Raw genomic sequence first — 15,627 nt, 5'->3', positions numbered from 1 at the left:
CTAGGATCTGTCAGACGGATTTGTTCACATGCAGCATAATCTTAAAAGCAAAATCCATGTGGAAAACTAGAACAAATAATAGTTCAGTGGAACACTTTAATAAATGTCCAGACTTACATGAGATGGGAGATATGTCAATTTCCACTGGAAATGTCAGGTTGAGTCTGTGTTATAGGCTTCAGATATATACAGTCCAGGTTTAAAAAATCATGAGTAGAGGAGGAAACTAAGTATTTGTCTTTCTTGGATTTTCCCCACTCACTAAGCTGAAACAGAATAGGAGCAGACCTGGGCTTTCCTTGGCCCTGTTCTCATGCTCCACCCAGTGTACATGATTCTGCTCCTAGTTCATTCCTTAAAACTAACACTCTTTTATGCATAACCCAATATTTTTCTTGCTTTTGAAAGCTTAGCCTTTTCTTCAGGAATACCAGTCCCTTGACCCATATCCCCCAACCTCAAAAATGTTCTTAAATGTCTACACCTCTAAATATAAATATTTCCCTTAGAAAACATTACCGTAAACAAAGCAGGGTTAATAAACATTATTTATATTAAGTTAATAGCAATGCATTTTTTCTGGAAAATATATAACCTATGCAGAATCATCTTATATAATAGGCATCATAGACCAACTGGAAATAGAAGATGAACTTCTCAGTACTGAATGGAAGATTCTAAGTAGGATAGAGATTGGCTGTGGAAAGCCTTGAAAGTGAGGACACGGAGTTGATGGTTGTGACAAAGAAGTGCCAGTAGAAGGATGCAAAAATGGTGATGTGATGAAAGCAGTATGCTAAGAGATGGATTTTTGCCTCAGCACTCCGAACGGCTAGATGTAAGATAGGATTGCATTTGTAAAGGCCAGAAGAAATGATGTTGCTATTACTAAAATACGAAATGATAAAATCCTAGATGGGAGCTTTAGCTGTGTGAATACACAAAAAAAGTTTCATCTTAAAGATGTTAGGCAGGAAGAGTATGGAAGGCTTAAACATAGCCTGGAGATGAGGCCCTTGTGAGCATGTCTACATTATGGTGGAAACATGCCCCAGCTGGGTCAGCCTCAAGCATCTATTGTCCATGCACTTCTGCTTGCAAACCTCACACCCAGAAATACATTGGAGAATGTGTCTGGGAGCGCCCTTCTGAAATTGCTCTCTAGGTATGAAAGACTACTTTCAAACTGCAAATACCAAAAATATGTCTAAACTGAAGTAGCAATATGTCCCGGAAGACACTCCCAAGCTTGCCCTACCAACCTCTTCCCACTTGCATGCCTCAAACTCAAAAATATGCTATTGATACTGCTTCTGACATATCTTGCCATAGTCACTTCTGAGACCTGAGTCTTGGACTTGCTGAGACACCTTCACAGGAATACCGCCAGGATTGTAAGTAAACTGTATGTAACCTGCAGCAGTCAGGGGCATACAGTCATTGCAGTGCAGACATTTGTCCAGTGAGATCAGATTAAAAAATGGCACCAAAGCTGTTGACTAGAATAACATATGGTATCACGATGTCGTCACAAGAATTGACAAAGAAGGAAGCAGCAGCATAGATGTGATAGAAAAGATTAATGCTCTATATTTACCTAGGTTAAGCTGGAGCCACTGACTTGATATCCATGACGGGGTGACAGAAAGAAGGAATATATATTATTTGGAAGATGACATGCCTGGAGTAGAAGGGCAGATTTGTGATTTGTCTATGTAAAGCATTAGTATTTGCAAAACAGACTGCCTAGAGGTAAGTTATGCAGGGAAGTGCAAGGGACATTGGACAGAAATCTGTGGAACATCCGAAGAAAGTTGGAGAAAGAAGAGAATCCTCCAAAGGGCATGCTGAAAGAATGATTAGACAGCTGGCAGTAGAACCAATAGAGGGTGGAATGACAGAAGCCAAGGAAAGATAAAACTTCAGCCAGCCAGCCTGACAAGAAGTTCTAAACATTAATATATATAATAATTGATAATATCTAAAACTCTGGGAATATCTGTCCTACTTTCTGTCCTGGGCTTTGAAACTGTATTTTCCCAGAGGAATACAGCTGTCTCAGGAAGCTATAGAGAAATGTGGCAGCCAACACTTGGGGGCCCAATACCAGGTCACTCATGCAGCGGGCTCCTGACCAATTCATGATTTAAAAGTCCAGGTTTGAGGCATTGAACTGGCAGTAGAAATGAAATGTTCAGAGGCAGCATGCTCACAATGTTTGTCCACCAAGAAGATGACCTGTTGAATTCTACATTATTGTTTCCCCTGTTTTAGCTTAGGTTCAGAGATTCTGCTGCATAGAAATAGTTAATACATAGACTAGTGTGGCTAGCAGAAAGGGACAATGCTTCCCAGTAACAAAGTGGCATTTTTCACTACTCATATGACTTAATTAACTAAGGTTAATAACAAATCCAGCAGGGCTTCACAATGCTTTGACAACTGGTATGGGACATATTGAATGTAAGTTGACTCAGTATTATGGTCAGCATTTTGAAGCATTTCTGCTATAGAATTATTATAACTTTATTCTTGTTTAGGTTAAGCTTGAGCCAGCTGGATCCAATACTCATGAGAGAATTGATTCTGTATTTGTACCATTTCTTTGTCAGTTTGTCAGTTTAAGTAAAGATTTCTAGAGCAGTGGTTCCCAACCTCTTTTATACTGTGGACCAGCATGGGAACGGGATGGGGCACATGGAGCCGGCTGCCTCCCTCCCAGGGCTTTCCTATCACCCAGCTTCAACCCCTCATGTGGCTGCTGGCAGTGTCACTAGCCCCCTGCTCAGATCCCCAGGTGGACAAATGGGGGTCTGAGCAGGGGGCTTGTGACACAACCCAGCAGCCAACACTTGGGGGCCCAATTCCAGGCCGTGGCCCGGTGGTTGGAATCATCTGTTCTAGAGAATCAAAATACAGAGACACCGTACACTTATTCTTTTATATTGTATATTCTATGGTGAGGTTAAAATTAACGAATGACATAATTCATGGGAGACCTTTTCACAGCTTCTTTCTGGAGAGTTTTCCTTTCCCCTACCAACACGGTATCCTCATGTCCTCACATTAAACTCTCATCCCATGGTCAAGGCTCTCGGCCATTTAGCTTGCTCATGAAGGAAATGGATTACTACCTCATAAATAAGGTACCTCCCCTATTATTCCTGAGTTATAGAAAATCACAGCATAATAGTACCACATTCTGTTCCTAGTTAAAATGATGTTCACCATAGTTACACTGGAGTAACTCTATTGAAGTTAATATGTAATAGGTACTTCAGATTTATACCATTTCAGCAAAGAGCAAGTAGTAGCCTACAAAACACTTTAAAACTAAGGTTGTAGAAAGCGCTGTTTGGATTCTCCAGTCCTAGCATGCTGTAGGAAAAGGCTTCCTATACTAACTAGATTTTACTTGATCCTCTTGTGTTGCTGGACAAGACATTAGATGAAGAAAATCCACATTTTTCTTCTTTGCTGCTTTACCCTTTCCTTACACTGTACTGTTGTGACAGGAAATGGCAAACAGATGCCCCTGTGACCCTTTGTTCCCCTGAGGTGACCAATCAAAGTACAACATGTGGTCACCTCATTTGGGCCGGAGCCAAAGCCTGTTCTCTTTAATTGGCTGAGCAGTCCCCTACAGCTGCAACAGATTAGTGACAAATTTTCTTCAAATAAAGCTTCACTATTTTTTGTGGGGGGAGAAGGGGTTGTTTTTATCATGCCTGAAGAAATGCACACAGAAAAAAAAGTGAAGTTAATAAAAATGTCAGGTAGGCAAACAAAATACCATTCATTATTAAATGGCAATAAAAAGACTTCATTGATGTGTATAAAGAATCAAGCAACCAGAGCATTTGTAGGGGGAACACGAGGGAAGCAGAATCCCATGAATCATTACAAACAGTTGCTCTGATCTTTAATGCCAGACTTCACAACCTATTTATCCGAACAATTTAAGTTGATCAATTAGGTCCAAATTCTAATTCCAGTTTCCAGTTCTGCAGCTGTGTATAACAGAAAACCAGTATGGCTATGCTGTGATTGCACTGTGGTAACAGATCTGAGGCAAAAGATAGAATTCAGGTGGAATTTTCACTCAGAGCATGGCTCCACGGTGAGAAAGGTACTCCATGAGTGGCCATGAGTAGGGAGTTTTGATGGTAGTCACTTGAGAGTACCTCAGAGTACGCTGTTTAAAGTTTTAGGACTGGGATCCACCATGTATAAGTTTCTTATGAAATGCAAATTATGCATAGTAGTCACACGGAGCAAGAGGCATTTCATGGCGTGTAGGGTTACCATTATTCTTTTTGTCATAGATCTCTCAGGACAAAGTGCATTTGCCTAGGCTCTTCAGGGGTTAGGAAGGCCTTTTATGGCTTCAAACTCTTCCTAATGCTCTTTCTTTTTTATTTCAGTATATTCTTAGTGCTGTAAATTAATTTTTACAAGGACAATACTTTTTTTTATATTTAACAAGACATCATTCTAACCCATGTCTTTACAGTGAATCTGAAGCCATTGAGGCCCAGACTTGATTTTTCACAAAGGTTCACCTTCATGCCTAGTAACTATGGAACTGCTATCATTTTTTGGTTAGGCAAGTGAGTGTAAAGACATAACTTTTGCCATATAAAAGAAGAGCCGCAAAAAGAGATGCTCATTTAAATGTGTTGCGAAAGAACATAACTAACTTCCCCCCCGCCTTCCCTCTCCATCCAGCCAGATCACCCACTGCCTATTTATATGCGAAAGAATATTTGTGTTATTTTATTTAAGTACTCGAGCTGCAGGGGGGCCTGGTCCTTCCTTTCCTTCCTGGTCCCCTGAGGCCACCTGGCTGGGCTGCTAGTGGGTGCTGCCCCAGCTCAGAAGTAGTGCCCAGTCCAATCCAACTGTTCCCTGAGCTGGAGCTGGGGCAGCACCTGCCTGCCAGCAGCCCACCCAGGGAGCTCCTGGGGCACCACCACCATGGAAGAAAGAAACAGAGCCCTCTGCAGCTGAGAGGTCACTGCGCCCATTGGCAGTTCACCCTCCAGCTGTGGGAGACATGGGCAGGCTCCACAGAAAAAAAAAAGGATCAGGCCCCTCACTGTAACAGTGAAGAAAGCCCCTAAATTGAAGCAGTGGGTTTTTAATCATTGTAGTTAAAAGCCACCATTTCAATTTAGGGGACTAAACCTCTGTCGCATGTACAAGTGCCCCTTAGTTGTATCTGTCCACACACAGAGGCATTTAATTTTCTCTTCATTGTACACATTAGCATTAATTGGTTTTCCATGCATGCCTTGGAAGGAAAAACTATGCAAAATTTTTTTGCATAGTCTGCTGTATTCATTTCAGAACATTTTTACAGTGTCTGCAGGCATGGAGTTGATTGGTATTTACTGTGTATTTCATCACATAAAAAAACCAAATATAATGTCTAGCATCACTAAATATACCCTTTTCTTGGGCAGCAAAATTATTTTACATCACTTTTTGAATGGAATGCCAAAGGGGTTGGGATAGAATGAGCCCAGTGCATGTTTTTGTCATTGTCAGATTGCTACAGTTCCACAAGCAAACAACAGAACAAAAATAGCTTTGTGTGCCAGGAATTTTTGCTTCACTGATTCTGAAGTGATGGAGTTCTCTGGCCAATAAACCAAGGCAGATATGTGCTAGTGTTATGTGCTGGCATTTGAGAAAAAGAAGGTTGCAAAATTCACTGATACAGGTTGTTTGAATCCACAATCTTCTTCTCACTGCCAGCAGTCAAAACTCCTTCACAGAGTACTGTTTCTGTATTAAAATATTTATTATAATAATTCCATGTGAAAACTGCTATCAAGTAAACACTGGAACATATCACCAAGGTGCATATCTTAAGAAGCATGAACAAAAAAGCACAAACTTTATAAACACAAACACATGCACACGCGTGCATGCACACATACACACACACACACACTAATATACATGCACATACACCCTTTCAACATTTGTATTCTCCATATACAGGTCAGGCCCAGTGCAAGGTCCTGTTCTTCCTGAAGCACAGAAAGAACTGCTTCCTACTAAAGCACCTGCCATAGGCCAACCCAGACAGAAAAGTGCAGAAAGATAGGTCATGTTCCATATTGTACTATACTGTAAGTAATAAAAGACAGTGAAATGAGTGTGAAGTGACAGTGAGGCATTCTATCCCCCTGGAGGACCCAAGGGGCATGTCCAGACAAGCCCACACATGCCTCTTGCAGTGTCTCAAACACCTTTGAGACACGAGGCACGTGCAGAAATGAGAAAATGTTCCCTGCACTGCAAATTTGCAGCACAGGCACAAAATTAGACCCCTGGATATCCAGGGGTCAAAAACCCTGGAGAAAAAAAAGCGGGGCAGGGCACGGTCTATAGTTATGCCTCACCCTGGTGCTGAAGCATGCTGCCTGCCCATGCAGGACAGGCAGTGTGCCAGCAGCAGGGAGCTGGACCCAGGCTCCACTGCTGGTAAGTAAGGGGTTGAGGGACTAAAGGAGGTGAGAGGAGACCATGGGAGGACCCCGCCAGCCCTACCCACTCTCGCCCCCGATCTCTTCTGTGCCCAGCTCCACTCTGTGCCTGCTCCCTGAGCCCTCTGATCCCTTTTCCACCTGGCCCCAGCCCCCACCTGCCCCCAATCTCTTCCCCACCTGGCCCCTGCTCCCCAGCCCCCACATCTGTTCCCTGCCCAGCCTTGCCTCCATCTGCCTCCTGAATCCCCCCCAAACCCTTCTCTGCCTGCCCCCACTCCCTGCCTGTCCCCTCGATCCCTTCCCTGCCTGGCCCCATCTGCCTGAGGCCCACCGATCCCTGCCTCCCACCCCATTATCAAGGGGAAACCAACCCCCCCCAGCACTTACCAGCAGTTTGAGCTGCCACAGAGGTCACTGGGGCCCTGCCCACACAGTGCAGGGTGGGGTGACAGGCCTAGTGGCCCCAGCCCAGGCCCTGTTGCCCCCTGCTGCCCTGGGTGAGGGACTCTGCTAGGAGGCCTTGGAGCCCCACAGCCTCTGCTCAGTCAGTAGAGATTTTTTGGGGGTGGTGTTTAAGTGTCAGAGGCTGGGGTTGTGGGTGTAGCCATGAATGGCTGGGGGTGCAAGTGGGGGATTGCACCAGGTGGGGTGCCATTTGGGGGTCCAGGAAAATGGGGGGTGGGGCTAAGTGGGGCAGCCATTAGGGGAGCTGGTGGGGGATGGGGCCAGGCAGGGCAGCAATCCAGGAGGCTGGAGGAGCAAGCAGGGGTGGGGTGGAGTATGTGGGCACTCCAGGGGACATAGCCCCTGTTGTGAGGGCTGTAGCCCCTGTGGGGGACAGCAAAATGTATATTTATGTATTCATGAATTTATTAAACATTTTTAGAATTCACTTTATTATTATGTTAGAGACAGTGGTAGTCTTCCAAATCGATTTAACACTGTAGATATATTAATAAAACATTGCCCAACTGATTGTTGTCTCTGTTTCTGTCTCTCTCTCTCGTGGTCTTTTGTTTTAATTGTGGAGGAACATGGATTTTGGGGTACAGTGACTTTGGGATTATTTTGTCAGGACTTTTTCAGTTTTCCAATAAGGAACACCAGAATTCCTGCTAGGGAGGCCAGTTGCAGGATCCTACCTGTTCAGAGCTGGCATCTTGGACCAGCTGGAGGTGGCCAACCTCCTGGCCAATTGGGACCAGGAGGACATGGTTTGACAGTTCAAAGCAGACCACCATACCCAGAACATCTTCCAGGAAATAGCTTCCAAGATGTCTGGGCAGGGAGCCCACCTGGCAGTAGTGCCACACAAAGGCCAACTCTAAAGCCACAGCCCACTGGCAGCTAACCCAAAGAGGCAGATACCTCATCCGGGTCTGGCAGGTGCACAGCAGGTCACAGCCAGGCAGCAGCCCCTAGTGCCAGACTGCTGCAGTGGGTAGAAGGTGCAGGGAACTCTCAGGGCTGCTTCAGCAGTCCACCTGGCACAAGGGGAAGTGTCCCCAGGTACCAATTGGCTGGGACCTAGAAGCTCTTGAAAGTGAGTAGCCCTGAGCTACTTGCTTTTTGTAGTGATGGGACCAGGACAGGGCAGCTTTTTATACTGCTGGGGACAGCACAGGTGCTGGCCCCAGGGTCTAGCTCCCCACAGGTGCAGATCTGGGAGGAGCCAGGCAGGGTTATTTTGCCCCAAGTAGCGCAATTTGCTTCACAACAAAGTGCATATCCAAGCATGTGCATTGAGGCAAAAAGCCCCGGCTCAAATTCACACTGCTTCTATTTGAGTTGCTACAAGTGCACTTGCTTGCATGTGTGGACATGCCCAAGAAGTCTGTCCAGCCAAATATGAAGTCAGGGGACACGGGATACCCCTGGCTTACAGGGCTGAAAAACTCATCTGGTCCTATGGGCCAGATGAAGTACGCAGAGTCAGTCTGCTGATTAGATTAGACCCACCAACCAAGCCCATGTGACAGCTTCAATCTGTAGTCATGGTCTGATGCAGGCACCCCATGCAGCATGTACTCTGGACTAGCCATACATGTTGCTTGCAGTGTGTGTGCCAAATCCAGCCCCATGCACTGCATGTAACACACTGGCCCCAGCCTCATAAAGCATGCACGTCATACAGCTCTATACACTAGACCTGGCACATAGGGCCAGGCTATGGGCCTGATCCAAACTGGCCCATGATCCATCATGCAGGGCCAGTCTGATGTTGACACCTCATGCAAAGCACATTCCAGACTGGCCTCGCACTACTTGCAACCCAGCTCAGAAAGGCTACACATGCTACATGCAGTGTGAGAAGCCAGGACCAGTGCATGCTGCATGCAGCACACCAGTAAGAGACCTGGCTCTCATCCCTGGATGTTGGATCTTTGACACCCCTGCTGTAAGCATATCCTCCATTCATAAGGTAAGCTGTACCTGGGGAAGCATTTATGCCTGTGGTAGGGCTTGCAGCGGTATTGCCAGCACCATGCAGTAGGGGAAGACAACTTTAATTTCCAGCCCTGATAGTGAATGTTTCTCAGGAGTTGCCATACACAGGCATATCCATCCCCACTTTGATTCCTGCCCCTCTCCATGGACTGAGACCTTGTAGTGGTAGAAAGGTTTCTGTGTCCTAATGATCCTCAGAACTATGTCACCCAGTCTCACACTTCTGGCAGGATCATCCAAGGCAAACAGGCCTGAGGGGAGGTAGCAGACAGACCACAGTACAAATACAAGTCCTCAATGGCAGATCAGGAAGAAGATGTCAGGATCTTAATAGCTGTAAAGATGAAAGAAGACGCACGTGTGCCCCATAACTAACTTTTGACCCGAGGCAGCGGCGGCGGCGGCAGCAGCAGCAGCAGAGGAATCGGCAGCGGGGGCAGCAGCAGCTGATCCCCCGAAGGTAAGTGGGGTGGAGGGCCTCGGCACAGCTGAGCCGGATCCGGAGGGGAAGCCCTCCGGGTCCCATATAGCTGAGCCGGTAGGGAGCTGTGCTCCCGAGCCGCGCAGCGCGAACAGAGCGCGCAAACAGGCGCGCTCTGTAAGAGCGCGCCGGCGTTTGCGCAGGCGTTCGCGCCGGCGGGCGGGCTGGGAGGGCCAGGAGTGGGACTCCTGTACGGGTAGGACGTAGACACCACACAGGTCTACAAACAGCAGCTTAGAATGGTGTCTACGAGGAGTGCTGCTAGGGCCTCTGCCCAGGGGGACAAGGCTAACCGGGGCTGGTCTGAGGCCTCCACCCAGACCGAGCCCATGGGGAAGCTGATGTCCCCCTACCTCCCGGCCTGCGGGGGATCTCCAGCAGGGCCGGGGGGGGCAGAGATTGGGAGCCCCCACACCTGTCCGGCAGGTGCCCGGCTTAGGGCTCTGGAGGCACAGGTGAGGGAGCTCCGGGAGGAGGTTAGCAGGCTGAGGGGGATCAGGGAGGCGGAGGAGGAAATTGACAGTTATTTCCTTTCCCTGCAGGACCAGGCACCCAAGGAAGAAGCAGCCCAGGGAAGGACCTCCACGGCAGAGTGGCAGACGGTCACAGCCAGGACCGGAGCGGCTCGCAGCGAGCAGGTACAAGCTTCTCCAGTCCGACTGGAGAACAGGTACGAGGCCTTGGCGACTCTGCAGGAGATGGAAAGGGAGGAGGAAACCCTTGGGCAGGAAGAAATGCCACATTCTTCACATTCCAAACAGATCAAGAGATCTGAGAGGACCCAGAAGAGGAGGAGACGCGTGCTCGTCATAGGCGATTCCATCCTGAGAGGTATGGAAGGGCCCATTTGTCGCCAGGACCCTTCAGCACGAGAGGTCTACTGCCTGCCTGGAGCTAAGATTCAGGATGTGACGGAGGTAATCCAGGCCAGGATCAAGCCCACCGATTACTACCCCATGGTCCTTGTCCATGTGGGTACTAATGATGCGGCCAGGAGAACCCCCGATCACCTGATGGCGGACTACCAGGCTCTCGGCAGCGTGCTGAGGGAATTTGGTGCACAGGTGGTATTCTCTTCCATCCTACCAGTGAACGGACGTGGAAGACGGCATGAGAACTGCATCCGAGAGACCAACTGGCGGCTTCGGCAGTGGTGTCTCGAGGCAGGCTTCGGCTTCCTGGACAATGACCCACACATTACAACGAGGGACATGCTCAGCTGGGATGGGCTTCACCTGTCCCCCAAAGGTAAGCGTGTGTTTTCTTCCGGCGGGCTTTAAACTAGGCTCGTCGGGGGGAGGGGAAGATGAGGGTGGGGGAGGCTGTGGACCACCAAACCAGGTGGCACCCACAAGGACAGCCCAGCCTGAAGAAAGAGAGCTTTGGGAACGTGAAAGGCAGGGGGTGGACAGCAATACGGCACAGGTAAGGAACGGGAAGGTTAGGGACAAAAAGCCCTTTAGGACTTGGAGCGAGGGGGTAGCAAAAGCACCAGTCACAGGGCTCAAGTGCCTATATACTAATGCTAGGAGCATGGGGAACAAGCAGGATGAACTAGCGCTCCTGGTTGCACTAAACGACTACGACTTAGTGGGGCTGACGGAAACCTGGTGGGATCCATCCCACGACTGGGCGGTACATATTGAGGGCTATAGATTGTACAGAAAGGACAGAGTGGGGAAAAGGGGGGGAGGGGTTGCGCTCTATGTTAAGGAGCAATATACATCAACCCTCATCAAGACAGAATCAAAGGATGAGGAAGTAGAAGGACTGTGGGTTAGGCTACATGGGGGGCAAGGAGAAAAGGATTTGGTGGTAGGGGTCTGCTACAGACCCCCACATCAAGGGGAAGAAATAGATTTGGGGCTCCTGAGGCAACTCTCAGAGACCATAAAAGCTAAAGAGGCGGTGGTCATGGGGGACCTAAACTACCCGGACATCTGCTGGGAGACACAGACAGCAAAGTCCCACCGCTCACGCAGGTTTCTAACCTGTGTACAGGACCTCCACCTGACGCAGGAGGTACATGGTCCCACTAGGGGGAATGCCTTACTGGATCTGGTATTGGCAACGGGGGATGACATAGTAGGGGACCTACAGATCGGTAGCCATCTGGGGGACAGTGATCACCTAAAAGTACAATTCAACATAAGGCGTCGAGTGGGTAAGGTAACCAGTAGGGTGAACGTGCTGGACTTTAGGAAAGCTGATTTCAGCAAACTCAGGCGATTAGTGAAGGATGCACTGCAGAGTAGTAGTTTTGAAACGATGGGAGCCCAAGAAGGGTGGCTGTGCCTTAAGGAAGCTATCCTTCTCGCACAAAGCGAGACGATCCCCGTGCGAGGTAAAAGAGGGAAAGGGGCCAGGAGGCTTCCCTGGCTGACCAGAGAAATCCAGGGCAGACTAAGGGCCAAAAGGGGAGCACATAAAAAGTGGAAACAGGGAGAGATCACCAAAGAGGAATATACCTCTTCTGCTCGTGCTTGTAGGGAGGCAGTTAGACAGGCCAAAGCTACCATGGAGCTGAGGATGGCAACCCAAGTAAAAGACAATAAGAAATTGTTTTTTAGATATATAGGGAGTAAAAGGAAGGCCCAGGGAGGAATAGGACCCCTGCTAAATGGGCAGAAACAATTGGTGACGGACAGAGGGGACAAGGCTGAACTCCTCAACGAGTTCTTCGCCTCAGTGTTCCTAAGTGAGAGGCGTGACAAGTCTCTCACTGGGAGTGTAGGGAGGCAGCAGCAAGGCACCAGACTTCCATGCGTGGACCCTGAGGTGGTGCAGGGTCACTTGGAGGAACTGGATGCCTTTAAGTCGGCAGGCCCGGATGAGCTCCATCCGAGGGTACTGAAGGCACTGGCCGACATCATTGCAGAGCCACTGGCGGGAATATTTGAACGCTCGTGGCGCACGGGTCAAGTCCCGGAGGACTGGAAAAGGGCCAATGTGGTTCCCATTTTCAAGAAGGGGAGGAAGGAGGACCCGGGTAACTATAGGCCAGTCAGTCTCACCTCCATCCTTGGCAAAATCTTTGAGAAAATCATCAAGGCTCACATTTGTGAGAGCCTGGCAGGACAAATTATGCTGAGGGGAAACCAGCACGGGTTCGTGGCAGGTAGATCGTGCCTGACCAATCTAGTCTCTTTTTATGACCAGGTCACAAAACGCCTCGACGCAGGAGGAGGGGTGGATGTCGTATACTTGGACTTCAGGAAGGCCTTTGACACGGTATCCCACCCCATACTGGTGAACAAGTTAAGGGGCTGTGACTTGGATGACTGCACAGTCCGGTGGGTGGAGAATTGGCTGGAGGGTCGCACCCAGAGAGTTGTGGTGGATGGGTCGGTTTCGACCTGGAAGAGTGTGGGCAGTGGGGTCCCGCAGGGCTCGGTGCTTGGACCGATACTCTTTAATGTCTTCATCAGCGACTTGGACGAGGGGGTGAAATGTACTCTGTCCAAGTTTGCAGATGACACTAAGCTATGGGGCGAAGTGGACACGCCGGAGGGCAGGGAACAGCTGCAAGCAGACCTGGACAGGTTAGACAAGTGGGCAGAAAACAACAGAATGCAGTTCAACAAGGAGAAATGCAAAGTGCTGCATCTAGGGAGGAAAAATGTCCAGCACACCTACAGCCTAGGAAATGACCTGCTGGGTGGCACGGAAGTGGAAAGGGATCTTGGAGTCCTAGTAGACTCCAAGATGAACATGAGTCGGCAGTGTGATGAAACCATCAGAAAAGCCAATGGCACTTTATCGTGCATCAGCAGATGCATGACAAATAAGTCCAAGGAGGTGATACTTCCCCTCTATCGGGCGCTGGTCAGACCGCAGCTGGAGTACTGCGTGCAATTCTGGGCGCCGCACTTCAAGAAAGATGCGGATAACCTGGAGAGGGTCCAGAGAAGGGCCACTCGTATGGTTAAGGGCCTGCAGGCCAAGCCCTATGAGGAGAGATTAGAGAAACTGGACCTTTTCAGCCTCCGCAAGAGAAGGTTGAGAGGCGACCTGGTGGCTGCCTATAAGTTCATCAGGGGGGCACAGAAGGGAATTGGTGAGTATTTATTCACCAAGGCGCCCCCGGGGGTTACAAGAAATAATGGCCACAAGCTAGAGGAGAGCAGATTTAGATTGGATATTAGGAGGAACTTCTTCACAGTTTGAGTGGCCAAGGTCTGGAACGGGCTCCCAAGGGAGGCGGTGCTCTCCCCTACCCTGGGGGTATTCAAGAGAAGGTTGGATGTGTATCTAGCTGGGGTAATGTAGGCCCAGCACTCTTTCCTGCTTATGCAGGGGGTCGGACTCGATGATCTATTGAGGTCCCTTCCGACCCTAGCATCTATGAATCTATGAATCTATGAATAAGATTGCAACAAGATAGAGGTCTATTGTCTAGGGTTCTCCCTTGCCACTCAACTCACATCATGTGGTTACTGTTTCTGCATACCAGCTTCCTCCCATTAAACAATCACACACAGACTTTTATCACAGGAGGCAAAACACTCTCCTGTACCAACTTCCAAATGCCCTGCACTAATGGATGAATGGTGATGGAAACAGGAATAGTGAATCCTTCAGTCTCCAGCCATGAATCTGCATGCATGCAGCAGTAACCTGATGGTCATCTTGTACCTGGGTGGAGCTAGGGATGCAATTCAGCAGATACTACTGTGACTGAGCAGTCCTATTTAGGATCCCCTCTGCTCACCACACATGGGGAGGAGGCTTGAAAAGGTGACCTAGACCTAGGCTATTTTATCTGCTCCTGGATGGGATTACTCACTCTGCAGTTAAAAACACCATAAGATGACAATGATTTTTGAAACATGAAACATTCGCACCTTGATGGTTCATCAAGACAACAAACAGCCAGAAAGAAGAATTGCCATTGTCTCCAAGGATGGATGCCTTCACATCACAGCTCTCTCATGAAGAATCTTCTTGTCAGTCAACTTATGGAGCTCCATGTGGGCATTAATGAATGTTTTATGGCCCTTCATCTTAAGCTTAGCACAACCAGGATGCCACTGTCATTACTGCATATGTCCCAGTGCTTGATGCTGATGATGTTCTTGAAGAACAGTTCTACTCCAACCTTGACCATCTACTAACGCTCGCAGGGATAACAAGATCATTCTCTTTGGAGAATTTAAAGCCAGAGTCAGACATGACTGGGAACTCTGGAGTAGCACCATTGGGAAGGAAGGAGTAGGGATAGCCAAATACAATGGCTTCCTCCTCCTAAGCAAATGTGTGGATCATAGCTTTGTCATCACAAACACAATTTTCAGATAGAGATACAAATACAAGACCACCTGGAGACACTCTCATCCTAAGCACTGGCACCTCCTTTACTATTTAATCATGGGCTCTAACAATAAAATAGATGTCCATATCATGCAAGCCATGTGAGCAACTGATGACTGCGGAAAGCTCACCATCTTGTCAGATCCATTACGAACATCTGGCTTGCTCCAAAATACTGAAAACAGACAAAAGCAATGTGAAGAACTGTCAACAGCAAACCTCCTCAAGACCCAACAGTTTGTAAGGATCTCCAACAGTTCCTCCATGGAAAGCTCTTCCACCCTGTCCACAAATGAAGGCAACACTGAGGAACCCTGGAAGGGATTTAAAGCTGGTGTTCATGTGGCCTGTGCTGAATCTATTGCTATACCGCCAAGACTTATTTGATGAAAGCAAAGCTGAGATCCAGGCCCTCCTCAACAAGAAGAGAAGAGCTAATTCTGCTTGGCAAGATGACACCTCATCTCAAAAGAAGAAACAGATCAGATCAGCTTCTCAGAGGAACTCAAAGGAGCATCCAGAAAATCAGAAGCCAGTGGTAGCAAGAAAAAGTCAAAATGATTCAGCTCTTTGCTGACAAATATGACATGCATAGCTTTTTCCAGGCAACAAAGGCCACCTACAGTCCAGCTCCCTGCAGTCCTATTTTCCTGTGATTGCAAGATGGCTCAAGGCTCCTCAAAGACAATTAATCTATCCAAGCTAGATGGAAAAAGCACTCTGAGGCATTCCTGAACCATGAGTCCACTGTGGCAGATACCACCACCTTCACCCTGAAAAGCGATCCTTCACCAACCTTATTATCCTAAAAGAAGTCTAATGTGCCATCAAAGAAATCAAGAATAACAAGGACACTGGACCAGATAGCTTACCTTCTGAAATCTACCA

General features: G+C 48.1%; 1 protein-coding gene and 1 long non-coding RNA gene across 7 annotated transcripts in view; one reads left to right on the top strand and one right to left on the bottom strand.

Moving 5' to 3' along the window:
- The window catches only part of LOC149862870 (uncharacterized), a 263,605-nt gene that overhangs the window by 211,881 nt on the left and 36,097 nt on the right, over positions 1-15,627 (bottom strand). The gene's annotated exons all lie outside the window — the stretch shown is intronic.
- LOC149862871 (uncharacterized) lies at positions 9,302-12,679 on the top strand. 6 transcript variants are annotated; one of them, XR_016443152.1, is made up of 5 exons: positions 9,302-9,408; positions 9,972-10,067; positions 10,191-10,346; positions 10,519-10,677; positions 12,589-12,679. XR_016443152.1 is itself a non-coding variant. In XM_090053463.1 (4 exons), exons 1-4 carry the CDS (start codon positions 9,669-9,671, stop codon positions 12,654-12,656), a joined length of 696 nt encoding a protein of 231 aa, XP_089909589.1. In that variant the 5' UTR covers positions 9,564-9,668; the 3' UTR covers positions 12,657-12,679. The 6 variants fall into 6 exon arrangements, 1 of the variants encoding a protein (XP_089909589.1); XR_016443150.1 differs by having other exon boundaries at positions 9,972-10,099; XM_090053463.1 differs by lacking the exon at positions 9,302-9,408 and having other exon boundaries at positions 9,564-10,067; positions 10,191-10,260.

The sequence above is a fragment of the Crocodylus siamensis genome, chromosome 6, assembly GCF_052110815.1.
Source record: "Crocodylus siamensis isolate JL-2025a chromosome 6, ASM5211081v1, whole genome shotgun sequence".
Taxonomy (NCBI): Eukaryota; Metazoa; Chordata; order Crocodylia; family Crocodylidae; genus Crocodylus; species Crocodylus siamensis.
This window is presented reverse-complemented; position numbering and strand designations above follow the sequence as displayed.

Bases quoted from the DNA above. Each gene is read 5' to 3' on its own strand.
- LOC149862871 (XM_090053463.1), top strand. From the start codon at position 9,669: ATGGTGTCTACGAGGAGTGCTGCTAGGGCCTCTGCCCAGGGGGACAAG. The intron at 10,261-10,518 runs GTATGGAAGGGC...CCATCCTACCAG, and splicing joins AGGCGATTCCATCCTGAGAG to TGAACGGACGTGGAAGACGG. The intron at 10,678-12,588 runs GTAAGCGTGTGT...TTTTATGACCAG, and splicing joins GCTTCACCTGTCCCCCAAAG to GTCACAAAACGCCTCGACGC.